The following is a 15,759-nucleotide window of genomic DNA, read 5'->3' as shown; positions in this document are numbered from 1 at the left end:
TTTTTTTTTTTTTGCATATTTGTCACACTTAAAATATTCAGATCATCAAACTAATTTTAATATTACACAAAGATAATGCAAGTAAATACAAAATGTAGTTTTTAAATTATTATTTTATTTATTAAGGGAAAAAAAGCTCATCAAACCTACATGGCCCTATGTGAAAAATGAATTGCCCACTCCTGTTAAATCATGAAAGAACTGTGATTAACCACAGTATTTTAGAAAGCTGAGTTAAATTTCACTAGCCACACCCAGGCCTGATTACTGCCAGACCTGTTGAATCTAGAAATCACTTAAATAGAACCTGTCTGACAAAGAGAAGCATGCTTAAAGAGTTCATGATAGTTTGATCATGAAAATAGTTTATGATCAAAACATGTATCAGTCTGGAAAGGGTTATAAAAGCCATTTCTAAGGCTTTGGGACTCCAGCCAACCACAGTCAGAGCCATTATCCACAAATGGAGAAAACTTGGAACAGTGGTGAACCTTCCCAGAAGTGGCCGGCCTACCAAAATTACTCCAAGAGCGCAACGACGACTCATCCAGGAGGTCATAAAAGAACCCAGAACAACATCTAAAGAACTGCAGGCCTCACTTGCCTCAATTCAGGTCAGTGTTCATGATTTAACAATAAGAAAGAGACTGGGCAAAAACGTCATCCATGGGAGAGTTCCAAGGCAAAAACCACTGCTGACCAAAAAGAACACAAAGGCTCGTCTCACATTTGGCAAAAAATATCTTGGTTATCCCCAAGACTTTTGGGCAAATATTCTGTGGACTGATGAGACAAAAGTTGAACTTTTTGGAAGGTGTGTGACCCGTTACATCTGGCGTAAAACCAACACAGCATTTCATAAAAAGAATGTCAGACCAACAGTCAAACATGATGGTGGTAGTGTGATGGTCTGGGGCTGCTTTGCAGCTTCAGAACCTGGACGACTTGCCATAATTGATGGAACCATGAATTCTGCACTCTATCAGAAAATCCTGATGGAGAATGTCTGGCCAACAGTTTGTGACCTCAAGCTCAAGTGCTCTTGGGTTCTGCAGCAGGACAATTATCCCAAACACATCAGCAAGTCCACCTCTGAATGGCTCAAGAAAAACAAAATTAAGGTTTTTGAGTGGCCAAGTCCAAGTCTGGACTTAAATCCGATTGAGATGCTGTGGCATGACCTTAAACAGTCCATTCATGCTCGAAAACCCTCCAATGTGGCTGAATTAAAACCATTCTGTAAAGAAGAGTGGGCCAAAATTCCTCCACAGCGATGTGAAATACTCATTGCCAGTAAACGCATCCGGAAACGCTTGATTGCAGTTGTTGCTGCAAAGGGTGGCACAACCAGTTATTAGATTTAGGGGTCAATTACTTTTTCACATAGGGCCAGGCAGGTTTGGACAGGTTTTTTCCCTTAAGTAAAATCATTATTTAAAAACTGCATTTTGTATTTGCTTGGGTTATCTTTGTGTAATATTAAAATTTGTTTGATCTGAATCATTTAAGTGTGACAAACACGCAAAAAAACGGGGAAAAAAAATATATGTATCTATGTATATGTATGCTGATTTTATGCTCAAGAAACATTTCTCATTATTAATGTTCAATGTTTAGAGGACTCTTTGATTAATAGAAAATTCAAAAGAACAGCATTTATTTGAAATGTAAATCTTTAGTAATATAATGCATCCTTGCTAAATAAAAAGAAATCTTACTGATTGTCCTGACAGATGGTGTTAAAAATATACATATTGTTAAATTATATTGTTTTTTACTTTATAAAAAAATGTATCCCTCTTCTTTTTACTTCTATTGTTCTCTATTGAGTGCGTATGAAGTGAATATGTAGCTCTTCCTCAGTTAAACCTGGTCTTTTTTTCTATGCAGTGAGAACCAGCAGTTTCTCAAGGAGGTGGTCCAGAGCGTGCACGATGGGCAGGGTGTGGGCTGGCTCAACATGAAGAAAGTACGCCGCCTGCTAGAGAACGAACAGCTCAGAGTCTTTGTGCTCAGCAAACTCAACCGCGCGGTCCAATCAGAAGAGGATGCTCAGCAGGAAGTTATAAGAGATGTGGTGAGTTAGAAGTGACAAGTCAAACAGCTGAACCAAAGCAAGACCCTAATATATTTGACTTGTGTTTTATTCATTATATGGTTTTGTGTGCCTGTGTATATAGGAGATAAACAGGAAGGTGTACAAAGGCATGTTGGACCTCTTGAAGTGCACAGTGTCCAGTTTGGAGCACTCATACACTAATGCTGGCCTGGGAGGCATGGCCAGTGTCTTCAGTCTGCTAGAGATAGCACGCACCCACTACCAGACCAAAGGTAATTCTCATTCAAATGTCCCAATTAAATTTTTATGTGAATATTTAGCAACAAACGTGGTTTCTGCCTGCATTCAGAGCAATAGATATGTACCTACACAAAGAGTTTTTGCTTTCGAGAGAGTCTTGTTCCTCTTCACAGCCGTGTCCAACTTGGTGTCACTTTTACATATCCTTGGGTTTCAGCCTTTCTTTCCATACCTTTTTAGAGAAAAATCACCAGTAGCCTGCCTTCAAATTTAATTTCTATCCCTTGTGTCTCCATGTGTCTTTGCTATTTCCTCTTCTTCCTTTTTCCTGTGCTCTGTTTCCTTGGTGCCCACTTGTGGCTCACAGACCCAGAGAAGCGGAAACGGAGCCCCACCGAGGGGGTTAGCAGCCCGGGCAGTAAGGAGAGCCCATCGGGCCGAATGGAGAGCGCCAGGGCAGCTGGTGTGCTCCTGGTACCCCGTATCCAATTGCCACCACCCTCCCCTGGAAAATCGTCACAGCAGTTTGATACCCGGAGTCTGAACGAGGAGAATTTTATTGCCTCCATTGGTGTGTAAACCGCAGTCCCCATTGCATGACCCCCCCCCCCCCCCCCTCCCCACTTAGTCTTCCTCCCCTGCCCTCATGTGAATATTTAGCAACAAACGTGGTTTCTGCCTGCATTCAGAGCAATAGATATGTACCTACACAAAGAGTTTTTGCTTTCGAGAGAGTCTTGTTCCTCTTCACAGCCGTGTCCAACTTGGTGTCACTTTTACATATCCTTGGGTTTCAGCCTTTCTTTCCATACCTTTTTAGAGAAAAATCACCAGTAGCCTGCCTTCAAATTTAATTTCTATCCCTTGTGTCTCCATGTGTCTTTGCTATTTCCTCTTCTTCCTTTTTCCTGTGCTCTGTTTCCTTGGTGCCCACTTGTGGCTCACAGACCCAGAGAAGCGGAAACGGAGCCCCACCGAGGGGGTTAGCAGCCCGGGCAGTAAGGAGAGCCCATCGGGCCGAATGGAGAGCGCCAGGGCGGCAGGCGTGCTCCTGGTACCCCGTATCCAATTGCCACCACCCTCCCCTGGAAAATCGTCACAGCAGTTTGATACCCGGAGTCTGAACGAGGAGAATTTTATTGCCTCCATTGGTGTGTAAACCGCAGTCCCCATTGCATGGCCCCCTTCTCGCTGCTTGTTACGTTCCCTGAGCTCTTTGGGGGCAGTGTGTCCCTTCGGGCTGCATCCTCTATTTCACTGACTGTCTACACCGACTTTGTGCCAGAAGTTGAAAACTAAGTTGGCTGAAGAGTTCCTTTACCTGAAATTGAAAATTCTGCCATTTGCTCACCCTTATGTTGTTTCAAACTTGTATTACTTTCTTTTATCTGTAGAACACAAGAAAAAATATGTTTTGAAACATTGGTGTCTAAAACATCACTAGACCCTTCATTCGTGGACAGAAAAAATGATCTGCTTTACTGTTCCAGAAAAGAAATAGTCATACAGGTTTGGAGCGGCATGAGGCTGAGAAAATGACAGAAATTTATTTTTTGGGGTGAACTGTTGGTTTAAACATTGTAGTTTGAGTGATCCTTCCAAAAACAGTTGTCAAATTCTCCAGTTCAGTAGCTTTTGGAGCCAAAGAATATTTTAAGGTGACATTGGTTGGTGTAGACACATTAGTGGAATATTGTGATGGATATGAACCCAATTTATGTAGACTTCTTCTGGAATGTTCAGCGTGTGTTTTTTCAAATCCTGTATGCCAGTCCCAACTCCCCTTAAATCCATTGGATGCATGTTAGTGAAAGAGCTGCATCTCTGTGTAGCTAAGAGTGAAATAGTGGGATGGTGAAGGTCTTGGACTGTACCACTACTCTCTTTAAAAGGGTCCTAAACTGTTGCCTCCCCTGTTAACAGTCCTATGATGACCACAGAAGTCTTCTTACATTAAAAATGTCTGAAATGGCTTGTGGATTTTTAGGCCCAGGTCTCTGATTGGCGGTCATATCTGGGTCTGTGTACAGGGGACCGTTCACCCGCTCCAAAGCCCAACCCTCATAACCTTGCCTTGTCTGTCCTTTGGTAATAATGCGCCTGCAATTCAACGGAATGTCTTTGAGACTGCACCCCCTGCTTTTGCAACACCTCATTTCACCCACCAGCTGTGAAGCTGATTTGTTGTCCTCATCTCACGCCTTTTGCATCTCCCAGGCCACCCACCCTCGCCTTGGAGAGCCATTGCCCATTATGGATGACAAGAATGGGGAAAGAAAACCAAGCCATGAGGCTGATTTTGTGAAATCCATCATTTTGGCTCTTCAGGAACAGGGTCGCGGAGCTTAGGATGTTTTGTAATGGGACCCCATTAGCTTTAAATGATTGGATGGTTTTACATGACGTCAGATCCTTCATATGTGATCATTGCAAAACATCCTTGTTTTAGAAAATGAGACTTTGCACTTGTTCAGTTTTATTTATTGATTTTTTTAATTATTATTTTTCTCTCTCTTAAAAAAAAAAAAAGAAAAAAGCTCATCCTCCATATCTGACAATTCAACCGGCTCTCTGATTCTCTCTCTGTCTTTCTCTCCTTGCTTGCAATGCATCTTGGGTAGAATTGTGGAGCAAGCACCAGGATAACAGAAAGCAAAAAGCTTTGGAAAAAGAACAGAGTAAGATCACTTCCCTAAGCACCCAGTTAGACTTTCCTTTGCATAACTGCAAAACAGGGACTTTCTATCTGCACCAGTTCTCTTCCCTTAAACCACTTTCTGTTGTGGGGAGAAGCAGAATTTGCTCCCAGATTTTCAACTACTTTTCAAAAATCCCATTTAGACATGTGGCCCAAACATTATTCCAAGGAATAAATTGTATTTATTTAAAAGGAGCAAGGTATATAGATGCAAAGTTAAAAATTGCAATCCATCCAAAGTCAATATTGAGGTATAAAATGAGCCCTGTACACATACAGATTTAAATCATATTGAAATGAAATCAGTATTTGGGACAGTATTTCTAAGTGTGCAAATCTGACTCTTGACTAGGGATGTGCATTTTGGTCATTTTGACAGCTTGAGTACTTGACACATATTAGCTTGGGCTACTTGAGAACTCTGGGTGGGCAATGAGCAGAATGTCAGAAGGCCTTTTTTTACCATTGTATCACATCATTGTTTTTTAAGCGTCTCACACCATGAGCAGAGTGTTTTTTATGATTTGTAGTCAATTTGTTTTTGTCTAGTTCAGCTCTTTAAAAAAATACATTGCAAGACCCCTGCACTAGAATGTGTCCCAGTGTATACACTCATAGTGCTGTTTCTCATGTGGACTGAAAGTCGGCCTCCATGTGTAGGTGGCATCCAATCATAGCAATCAGACAACAAGGTACCGTACCGATGTACTGTTGTAACCAATCACAAAATGGATCATTTATTAACCAATGCTGTCTCTTCGTAGTACTCGGGTACTAATGCCCATCCCTACTCTTGACTGGTTTGCTCTGTTTTTAACTTGGCAACTTTTCCTGAAAGCATTCACTTTTGTTTGACCACGATGAAATAGATTTATCTCACATGAGCCTAGTTTTTTTTTTTACTTTCTACATTTATTTAATTTTTCATTGCTGTCAGGTCATGTAAATAAATGTACATTTGCAGCACAGTTCTATTTACGGTTACGTCTCAATGACTGAACACAGGCATGTGTCATCTTTGGTTTTGTTTAATTATCTCACTTTTTGATGCAAGTATGAAATATGAGATAAAGTTTTGAAAGAATTTCAAAGGATCTTGTCAGACCACATGCACCTGTGAAGAAAATGTTGTTGTAAAAAGTTTCGCTTTGATTTTACAGAAGATTTGGAATGCAGCTTTAGAATTATTTTTTGTTTTATTTTTTATTTTTGTTCTTGATGCCTCATACAGTACAGCGTAATCGATTTTATCCAAGTTGGGGTTTGCAATCGCAATATCAGTTTCTTCATTTAAGAAGCAGTGAGTGTGCTAGTTGTAGCTGAAGCTTCCTCCTGTTTGATTGATTGACTGTGTTTGCCTGCATGTGTGACTGCTTCTGTCTGTGTGTCTGTGATACCTTGCGCTACTGTGAACTTGATCTGGTCCACTGTCAGCTGATCTGCTTCTGTGAGTTTCCCCAATATGACCACAAGCATTATTTGTTTCTCTCTGCCTGACCTGCGTAGTCTAATGAGTGGCAGCCAGCTGAATGGCATTATTCCCCTCTGTGATATCGATGACTGACACTCTCTAGAACAGTGATGGCTTCAGCTCGCTGTTAGTCATGTGACGTCCCAGAATGCTTTGCAGAGTATTAATGGATGGAAGGAAATGGATGCTGATTATGTTTTTTCTACAGGGGCTGATGGAGCAAAACAGCGTCTGGAAGGTGGAGACACTGAGGAAAAGAAATCACAGATCAGTGCTGACAGTGGCCTCAGTGTAACGTCTGGCTCACAGGTGGGTTTTAACCTACTATCACGATATAAATCTTAAAACTTTGACTATTTTCCCCAAATCCCCATCCCACCTCAGACTACCAAATAATTTCACTAAATATTATGAAAAATTGATGCTTTTTTTATTTAAAAAACCTACAGGGAAAAAACTGCATCACTTGAAACATTGAAAAATAGCATAGAGAGAATAACTGTTATTATTATTATTATTATTATTATTATTATTATTCTCTCTGTTATTTATTTATTTATTGTGAGTTTCATGCTGTCTGCAAAGGCATAGGACACACGCAGGCTTTCCTCCTCACCAACGAAATTAAACACCGTGTCTACACCGGGCGCGAGCGGTAAAATACAGTAGAACCCATTATAATCAGTGACGCTGTGTACACTGGATGCGGCGCAGCGCGACATGCCAAATCCCTGACAGTAAACTGATGCCTTGTTCCATTTATGACGTACTGACAAAAGTTAAAATGATTTGCAACGGCCGCGTCCAGTGTAGAGCTGTTGCAGCACGAAGCGACAACTGTAGCGTCCGGTATAGACACGGTGAGTGAAGCCGAGAGCAAGATATGCCTAGTCATATTTTCTGCATTTAGCTTTTGAATAACCAGCAACTGCCAGGGTCTGTGCTATGGAAGCATATAGGTAGCGAAATTCAATTTAAAATGCAATATGCAAAATGGCAATGCAATATTCAAAATGGCAACGCAATATTCAAAATGGCAATGTATTTCTGTATTTAAATTTACATTTTCCATTACCCATACGTGCAAAGTTTGGTGCAAAAGGAAAATGAAAATGAAATTATATAATTTACATTTGCCATTTCCAACAGTAGTCTTAATATGTAAATTGAATGCAAATTTTAATGCTTTAAGTTGCAAAATTAAAATGTATAACACAAATTGATTTGAAATGTGTAACATGTCCAAGCAGAAATGGTAGCAAAATGATAATTTAAATGCTATTTGTCCTAAATGAATTTAGACTAACAGTTAGAACACTCAGGATTGCATTTTCATCATGAATATTTGTAGCAAAATTCAGTGTGGCTTTGAAAATGCATTCCGAGCTGACCACGCCCACCCTCCGTCAATCATTGCTTCAAGGCAGGAATTGGCGGAAGCGTGTTACGTTTGGATTATTCGAAACATGGCAGCTGGAGATCTGATAAGATCGTCGAATTCACTGGCAGATGAAGTGGAGCATGAACAGAGAAATATATGAAGCGTTCTCCATGCTAAAATCAAACGTTCAAACGGCCGACCGACCGATCAAACGTCAAACCGGACGTCTATCCGAACGTCTTGAGCTTTGAGCGTCTTACACTGCGGGTGACCCACGCGACGTCAACGTCTTGAAATGAGCTGGTGTTTAAACATTTAAGGAGCCAAGCTGATGTATAAAGACTATAAATGGACATTACAAACATTACAATAAAGATATTTTATACCATAAATAATACTCAACCATTTCCTGCATCCTGTTGTACTTCCCTGAATAAGTCTTTAAAGGTGTTGTAGGCTATTCTAAGTCGTTCTGAGTAGCCTAATAAATTGAAAAGCTCCCACCTGTATATGACTAAACAAAATAACTTGTAATTTACTTGAGGTTCTGCTATAAATGTGTCTATTAGAAACATTAATTTAAATTAATTATACAATTAATTTTTTTTTAATTAATCAAGACTTCCCGAGTTTTTGAATGGAAGTCCTGAATGACTGTTATTAAAAAATGTTTATTTAAGTAAATTAATGACTTTTAATCATTTTCAATGCCCCGCAGAAACCCTGCTTTTGTTGGAAAAGTAAATAAATTATTTTAATTATGTTTGATTATGTTATGTTATGTTTACATATTAAGACTACTGTTGGAAATGGCAAATGTAAATTATACAATAAAATTTTCATTTTCCTTTTGCACCAAACTTTGCACGTATGGGTAATGGAAAATGTAAATTTTAATACAGAAATACATTGCCATTTTGAATATTGCGTTGCCATTTTGAATATTGCATTGCCATTTTGCATATTGCATTTTAAATGGAATTTCGCTACCTATATGCTTCCATACTGTGCGAATTCATCTATGGCTTTTCTCTTCCCTTTCACAAACTGATCCATCTCCCATTCTAAGTTACGTCCTTTGGCTGTTTACCGTTTTATTTCTTTTCTTTTTCTGCTGATGGCCTGCGCCCCCCCTGCAATACTGGCGGGTGCGCCCCACACTTTGAGAACCACTGCTTTAGACAGACTTTAAATAAATAAGAATATATATATTACCTTATTATATATATTATTTTCAATCACAACGCACTGGATAACTGGCCAATCACAGCACACCTCGCTTTTCAAACCGATGAGCTTTGTAAAAATGTACGCATTTCAGAAAGGCGGGGCATAGAGGAGAAACAATAATGTACAGTATGTGGAAAATAATGTGTTTTTTTAACCTTAAACCGCATAAACACATTTCATTGCACTAAATACACAAAATAATGTTCTTTTTAGCAACATCATATGACCCCTTTAAGGTCGAAGTCTTCAGTAATGAAATGCACCATAACACTGTTACTGCTTGAGTAATTTCAATGTGCCGTTTTGAAGTACGTTCATATACGCTTTCAAACATTTCCGCTAGCGTGCCAGGGTTGCCAGGTTTTCACAACAAAACCCGCCCAATTGCTACTCAAAACTAGCCCAATCTCGTTTCGAGGGGTGGTCCACCGGTAAAACTTGCGTTCCAGGCAGTAAAATACAAGTTTTTTGGAGGGGCTCCCCAAACCGCGGACTTGGCAACACTGTAGCGTGCCAACTTGATGCTTCCTCTGAAGACTGCTTAGATGTGTTCGACTTGAAGCAGCACTGCTTAGACCGATCGGTGTGTGCCAAAGTCGTAGCGCAGACGTCTCCTTATGCTTTCTCTCACCGTACTTTGATGTCATACACCGATCGATCTTCAAGTTGAACACACCTCTTTACTCTCGCGTCAAATGACCGAGTGTAATCGCAGCCTCTGCGATTGAAAAATCACGTTTTTTCATATCGCGATATTATCGCAAATGCAATTAATCGTTCAGCCCTAATGTAAAAATACCTGTACATATTGTTGTTCATATTGTTCTTTTTTTTCATCTTTGTTCTTCTTGCTTGTCCCTTCTGCAGAAGAGTGATACAGAATCCCAGGCGAGCTCCGAGCCTCCTGCTCTGAAGAGAAGCACCAGCCAGGACTCAGAGGCCAGCACAGTGGTAGGGCACGGCCATTACAGAGACACTGCCATCCTTTCCCTAAAATACCATCCAGATCATATGTAGTAAATTAAATTAATACTTTTATTCAAAAAGGATGCATTTAATTGGTCTAAAATTAAATACATGTATAAGTTACTTAAGATTTCAGTTTCAAATATGTGATGTTCTTTTGAACTTTACTTTCATCAAAGAATAATAATAGAAAATGTTTCTTAAGCACTGTCAACATATTAGAATGATTTCTGAAGGATGATGTGACACTGAAGACTGGAGTAATGGCTGCTGAAAATTCAGCTTTCCCTTCACAGCAATAAATTACATTTTAAAATATATTAAATTACAGATATTTTAAATTGTAATAATATTTCACAATATTGATGTTATGATTATATTTTGATCAAATAATTGCAGCTTTGAGTAGCAGTCATTTCTCAAGAACATTAAGATATCTTAACAATTCCAAACTTTTAAACATTAGTATAAAAAATCTGCTTATTGTCATCTTGCAGAAAAATCTAAAATCATGCAGATTTTAAACAACATTTAGATTTTTCATTTTATAATGAACGATCCCACTAAGTAGCTGCATAATCCCTCTTGTTTGTTGTGCTGTTGCTGATCTCTGACCTTGGGATCTGTAGGTGAGTAACAGCTCAGGTGAGACGCTGGGTGCGGACAGTGACCTGAGCAGCACTGCTGGAGACGGCCTGACAGGAAGACATGCTCAACATCTCAACCTGTCCCGTGGCACACTGTCTGACAGTGAGATTGAGACCAACCCTGCGACCAGCTCTGTGTTTGTAAGTAGTTCTCTTTGTTTTAGTCATCCTCTTCACCGCATCCAATCAAATTAAAGATAATAAAATAATGAATATGGACAATTGTCAATGTCACACATATAGGGCAAGACTCATAAGCTGAAGCCAGGAGTGAAGGAACCTCTTGGTGTTAATAAGGGAGCACCAGCTCCGCCCCTTGAGGATATTAGCATGAGGATCTATCTGTGTGAGGGGCTGCTGGGTAAGAGTTGATCCTCTTCCTTAATCCATTCAACATTCCTTTCCCTCCATTCATTTTGTTTCCTTTTTTCTTCTCTTCTTTCATGTCCGTTCTCACTGCTTTAGTAATCAACTTATTTTTTAATGTTTGTGTTCATTAAAATGATGAGGTATTTCCAAAAGTTGTCTTTGTTGGATTTCCATAACCTCAGCGTTTTCAAGTTGTAATAACATGTCTGCTGCTCAGAACAACGATTGCAACAGTTTGTTCTGTAAACTCTGCTTATATTCTGATCATTTGAGCTTTGTAAAGTGTTCTGTTAATTTGCTGTTTTTTTTGTTTAGCTCCAAATATGTCCTCATATTAACCAGCGTGTGATGAATTTTTGGTTTGGATATCTCTGACAGCACACGGCTTTGCTTCTAACACTAACTCTTTCTATGCCTTTTGCTCTGCGGCCACCTCCTTTTCCCTCTCTCTCCTTTTTCTTTTTCTCCTTCCGTTTAATGCTACGAAGGGCGAGATAAAAGCTCAGTTTGGGACCAACTGGAGGATGCTGCCATGGAAACCTTTTCTCTGAGTATGGCTGTCTTTGACCTTTGGGATCTTTATATTTCGGGATTGTGAAGTTGTAGTATTAGACACTACATGCCTTGCCTCACATCCATACTATGACTGTGTTTAAGTCTTGTATGGAGCATGTAGCGGGTTTTTATTTTTATTTTATTTTTTCTCTAAGAAATTAAATATATTTGAATGCATTGCTGTGTGCATGGTACTGTTTGCATGAAGAGAGAGTTAAAATACACAAGCCAGACAGATCAGATAAGACAACTTTATTTTGTAATTGAATGTGTTTGTGTGAAATCGAGGGGTAATAAAAGCTGCTTGAGAGAATGGGAATGCTGAAACAATAAGCAGATGTATGGAGGCGTGTGTTATCTCTGTGTTAAAATTAATTTCATAAGGTTTGATAGCAAGCTCTATTTTTTACTGCATGCTGCGCAGTTGCTTTGGGTGCTTGACATCTCTTTCTGTTATTGTATGTATGGAGGATGTTTTATTTTAATACTCATTTATTCTTATGTCTTGAACATCTTACATTTACAATAAACAGTGTTTTATGCTGGCATGTTTAGTTGAAATACTGTTTTACTCAAGTTAAGAGTGAAAATGTGCGTGTATGTGTAGGTAAGGAGCGTTCTACTCTGTGGGATCAGATGCAGTTCTGGGAGGATGCCTACCTGGATGCCGTTATGTTGGAAAGGGAAGGAATGGGGATGGATCAGGGACCACAAGAAATGATTGACAGGTTAGTATGTTCTTTATTAAGTGCCTACATTAGTGTTCACACCGAATCGAAAGCAACACAGAATGAAATGGAAAAACATCCGCATAACTAGTCCAGTATGAATCTCTTTCATTCATAATCCTCTGTTTTCAAAAGTTTACGTACTTTACTGATAGCAGAATGCATATTGGTTGTTCACATGCTTTTATACAAATTATACCCATCGGACTGTGCTGAAATGCTTTCACATGTTCTGCTCCGGGAGAATGACAACATATTGGAATGGTTTAAGCTAGAAGCTATTTAGTCATGCTAGGATTCAGATGTAAACTGTGCTGTTGTGTTTGTATTATATTGTCCAAATACGACTGTGCTGTGGTCTCTCAGGTATCTGTCTCTGGGAGAGCATGATCGCAAGAGACTGGAGGACGATGAGGACCGACTACTGGCCACTCTCCTGCATAACATGATCGCCTACATGCTTATGATAAAGGTATGCACGTATATATTTAAGTGAATATGGAGATTTTTAAAGTGAACGGTTCAGTTGTGACATATAGTCATTTACATTTATATACAGTATATATACAGGCACTAGCATTCAACAGTTTGGGGTCAGTAATTAATTTTTTACTTCACTTAAAATTGCATTTTAAGAAATCAATGCTTTTATTTGGCAAGGATGCATTAATTTGATCAAAAGTGACAGTAAAGACATTTATAATGTTACAAAAGATTTATGGTTCAAATATCTTAAGTTCTTTTGAACTTTCTGTTCATTAAAGACTACTGGGGAAAAAAGCACTATGGCTTCCACAAAAATATCAACTAACATTAATATTAACTCTTACTGTTCTCTAGGTCAATAAAAACGACATCAGGAAGAAGGTACGGCGGCTTATGGGGAAATCTCACATTGGCCTCTCACACAGTCAAGAGATCAATGAAGTCCTGGACCGCCTCGCACATTTGGTTAGAGACGGTTAAATGAAGCGTTACAGCTATTGCATGGAAACCAGTAGCCAAACTTATCAGAATGAGGTTATGAGTGATTGAGAGATCGTTTGTTTTGTTGCAGAGTGGCCGGGAGCTTCCCATCAGGCCAAGTGGCAGCCGGCACATTAAGAAGCAGACATTTGTCGTGCATGCTGGGACTGATACAACTGGTGATATCTTTTTCATGGAGGTATGAGTTTTGTGTAGCCGTGTGCCTCATTTAACAAGTCTGCATGAAAACGTATTGTAAATGAGCATTCAGTCCTTCTTTCCTCATCCTCGTGTGTGTTTAGGTGTGTGATGACTGCATCGTCTTGCGCAGTAACATTGGCACGGTCTATGAGCGCTGGTGGTATGAGAAGCTCATAAATATGACCTACTGTCCCAAGACCAAAGTGTTGTGTCTGTGGAGGAGGAACGGTCAAGAAACACAGCTTAACAAGTTCTACACCAAGAAGGTAGGACACACATCAATGCAAAGGCATACTGTAGTACACACACACCACATACTTCAAAATGTGACGGTCTCATTCTCAGTTCACAGATTTTATATTGTTTCAGTATAGTCAGTGGAAATGGGAATCAGTCACTGTACTTCTCTTTCTCTGTGTTTTTGTGTGTTAAGTGTCGGGAACTGTACTACTGTGTTAAAGACAGCATGGAGCGTGCTGCCGCACGACAACAAAGCATCAAACCAGGTACATTGTGCATCTTTGTACACAACCATTCAAGAGTTTTGGGTCGGTAAGGTTTTTTTTGGTAGTTTTTTTTTTTTTTTTTGGTAATAATTTTGAGGGGGAAAAAGCCTCTTAGGCTCGTTTATTTGATAAAAAATTACAGTAAACTGTTAAATCCATAAAATTTAATTTATTCCTTGTTGGCTAAGCTGAATTTTCAGCAGCCATTACTCCAGTCTTCAGTGTCACATGATCCTTCAGAAATCATTCTAATATGCTGATTTGGTACTCAAGAAATATTTATTATTATTATCACGGCTAAAAACAGTTGTGCTGCTTAATATTTTTGTGGAAACCAAGAGACTTTTTTTTTTTTTTTTTGGATTTTTCAAGATGCTGTTCAAAATAGAAATCTTTACGATTGCTTGTAAGCATTTTATTGTGTCCTTTCTGAATAAAAAGTATAAATTCTTACTGACCCCAAACTGTTGAACTGTAGTGCATGGGTTTGTAGGGTAAATTAAGTTCAAATGGACTGCTTTAGGCAGTCATCTCAATGAAAGTGGCCCAATTTTCTCCTTGTATTATTGGATATATAATATCCCGCTTCTTGTTGCTGGAATAAACAAAGTATTTTTTTTATTTCTCACTGCTAGTTGCTTTTTTTCCCCCCATGTGTGTAGGTCCAGAGCTGGGAGGCGAGTTTCCAGTACAGGACATGAAAACAGGGGAGGGTGGTCTCCTTCAGGTCACGCTGGAAGGCATCAACCTCAAATTTATGCATAGCCAGGTAGGAGGTGTTGCATTTATCATAACCACGACGAAGTGCTTGCCAGATTCAACACCACCCTTCCTCTCATTCTCATTCCATCCAATCCTGTTTCTCTTTTCTGACACTTCTCGTCTGTATTCATCTCATCATCTCTTTTCCTTCCTCTCACTCTTTCTTTCTATTCGTACCTGTCTTCCTTTGAGAATTTTTTTGGAACAACTGACAAAGTAATAAGAAAATGCCCTAAAAAGTTAAATAATCAAAGTATGAAGCATTTGTTTTGATATTAGACTCTAAAATAAATTAAAATATGGAAAAGGTCTGTAAGTGTTGTTCCTGAAGAATCTCTTAGAGGAATAGCTGTTTTCTTTTTTTCGTTGTTGTTTGGCTATATTTGCTGGCTGTTTGTTTTTGGGTTGCATAATCACAAGCAGAGATTTACTTTTTCAAATGTCAGAACATTCCACCCGCTGTGTGTGTTAGTATGACGTGTTATTGGTCACGGCGCCCAGCTCTGGTTCTTACGGTTTGTGAGTGTGTTGGTGTGATGTCGGTTTGTTGTGGTGTGCCAGAGGTAAGATGTAGAACCTTGTGCAAAACATATTCAAAATGTACAAAATACATTGTTGGGGAGATTGAAAGAATACATTTTCTATTTAAAACCCACTTTAAAACCACTTTAGTGAGTTTTAATTCTAATAAATTGAATTAACCAACTATATAAACATATGCTTTAAACTGTCTCTAATGGGAGACAATCTGTTAATAGTTTTTAATTATACATATATGATATATTCTACTTGAAGTGATTAAGACCATATGTCCGCCTTCTGCTGCACCTAATATTGCTGTTCTGGGATTATTTAACCTGGTTATGTCTCTTGTTACTTTGCTGTTCATAAAGCTCTAATGTGAACTGAACTTATGTATAGAAAACAAAATCCTGGTTTCTGTTTGATTTGAAAAAACTCATATCCCATTGAACTCCCTC

At 39.1% G+C, this 15,759-nt stretch overlaps 1 protein-coding gene across 1 annotated transcript in view; it reads left to right on the top strand.

Moving 5' to 3' along the window:
* Positions 1–15,759, top strand: part of madd (MAP-kinase activating death domain) — a 73,537-nt gene that overhangs the window by 52,623 nt on the left and 5,155 nt on the right. Inside the window, exons 18-33 of the mRNA XM_016248366.1 lie at positions 1,877–2,077; positions 2,181–2,331; positions 2,667–2,870; positions 4,921–4,977; positions 6,677–6,777; positions 9,947–10,030; positions 10,675–10,833; positions 10,936–11,053; positions 11,550–11,612; positions 12,224–12,344; positions 12,711–12,816; positions 13,185–13,295; positions 13,402–13,509; positions 13,613–13,777; positions 13,945–14,017; positions 14,680–14,786. Coding sequence (XP_016103852.1) covers positions 1,877–2,077; positions 2,181–2,331; positions 2,667–2,870; positions 4,921–4,977; positions 6,677–6,777; positions 9,947–10,030; positions 10,675–10,833; positions 10,936–11,053; positions 11,550–11,612; positions 12,224–12,344; positions 12,711–12,816; positions 13,185–13,295; positions 13,402–13,509; positions 13,613–13,777; positions 13,945–14,017; positions 14,680–14,786 — 1,929 coding nt within the window. The remainder of the gene's footprint in view (positions 1–1,876; positions 2,078–2,180; positions 2,332–2,666; positions 2,871–4,920; positions 4,978–6,676; positions 6,778–9,946; positions 10,031–10,674; positions 10,834–10,935; positions 11,054–11,549; positions 11,613–12,223; positions 12,345–12,710; positions 12,817–13,184; positions 13,296–13,401; positions 13,510–13,612; positions 13,778–13,944; positions 14,018–14,679; positions 14,787–15,759) is intronic.

This window comes from Sinocyclocheilus grahami, unplaced genomic scaffold, assembly GCF_001515645.1.
Source record: "Sinocyclocheilus grahami isolate Dianchi unplaced genomic scaffold, SAMN03320097.WGS_v1.1 scaffold876.1, whole genome shotgun sequence".
In the NCBI taxonomy this organism is placed as follows: domain Eukaryota; kingdom Metazoa; phylum Chordata; class Actinopteri; order Cypriniformes; family Cyprinidae; genus Sinocyclocheilus; species Sinocyclocheilus grahami.
Note: the sequence above shows the minus strand (reverse complement) of the source record. Positions and strands in the feature narration are given on the sequence as shown.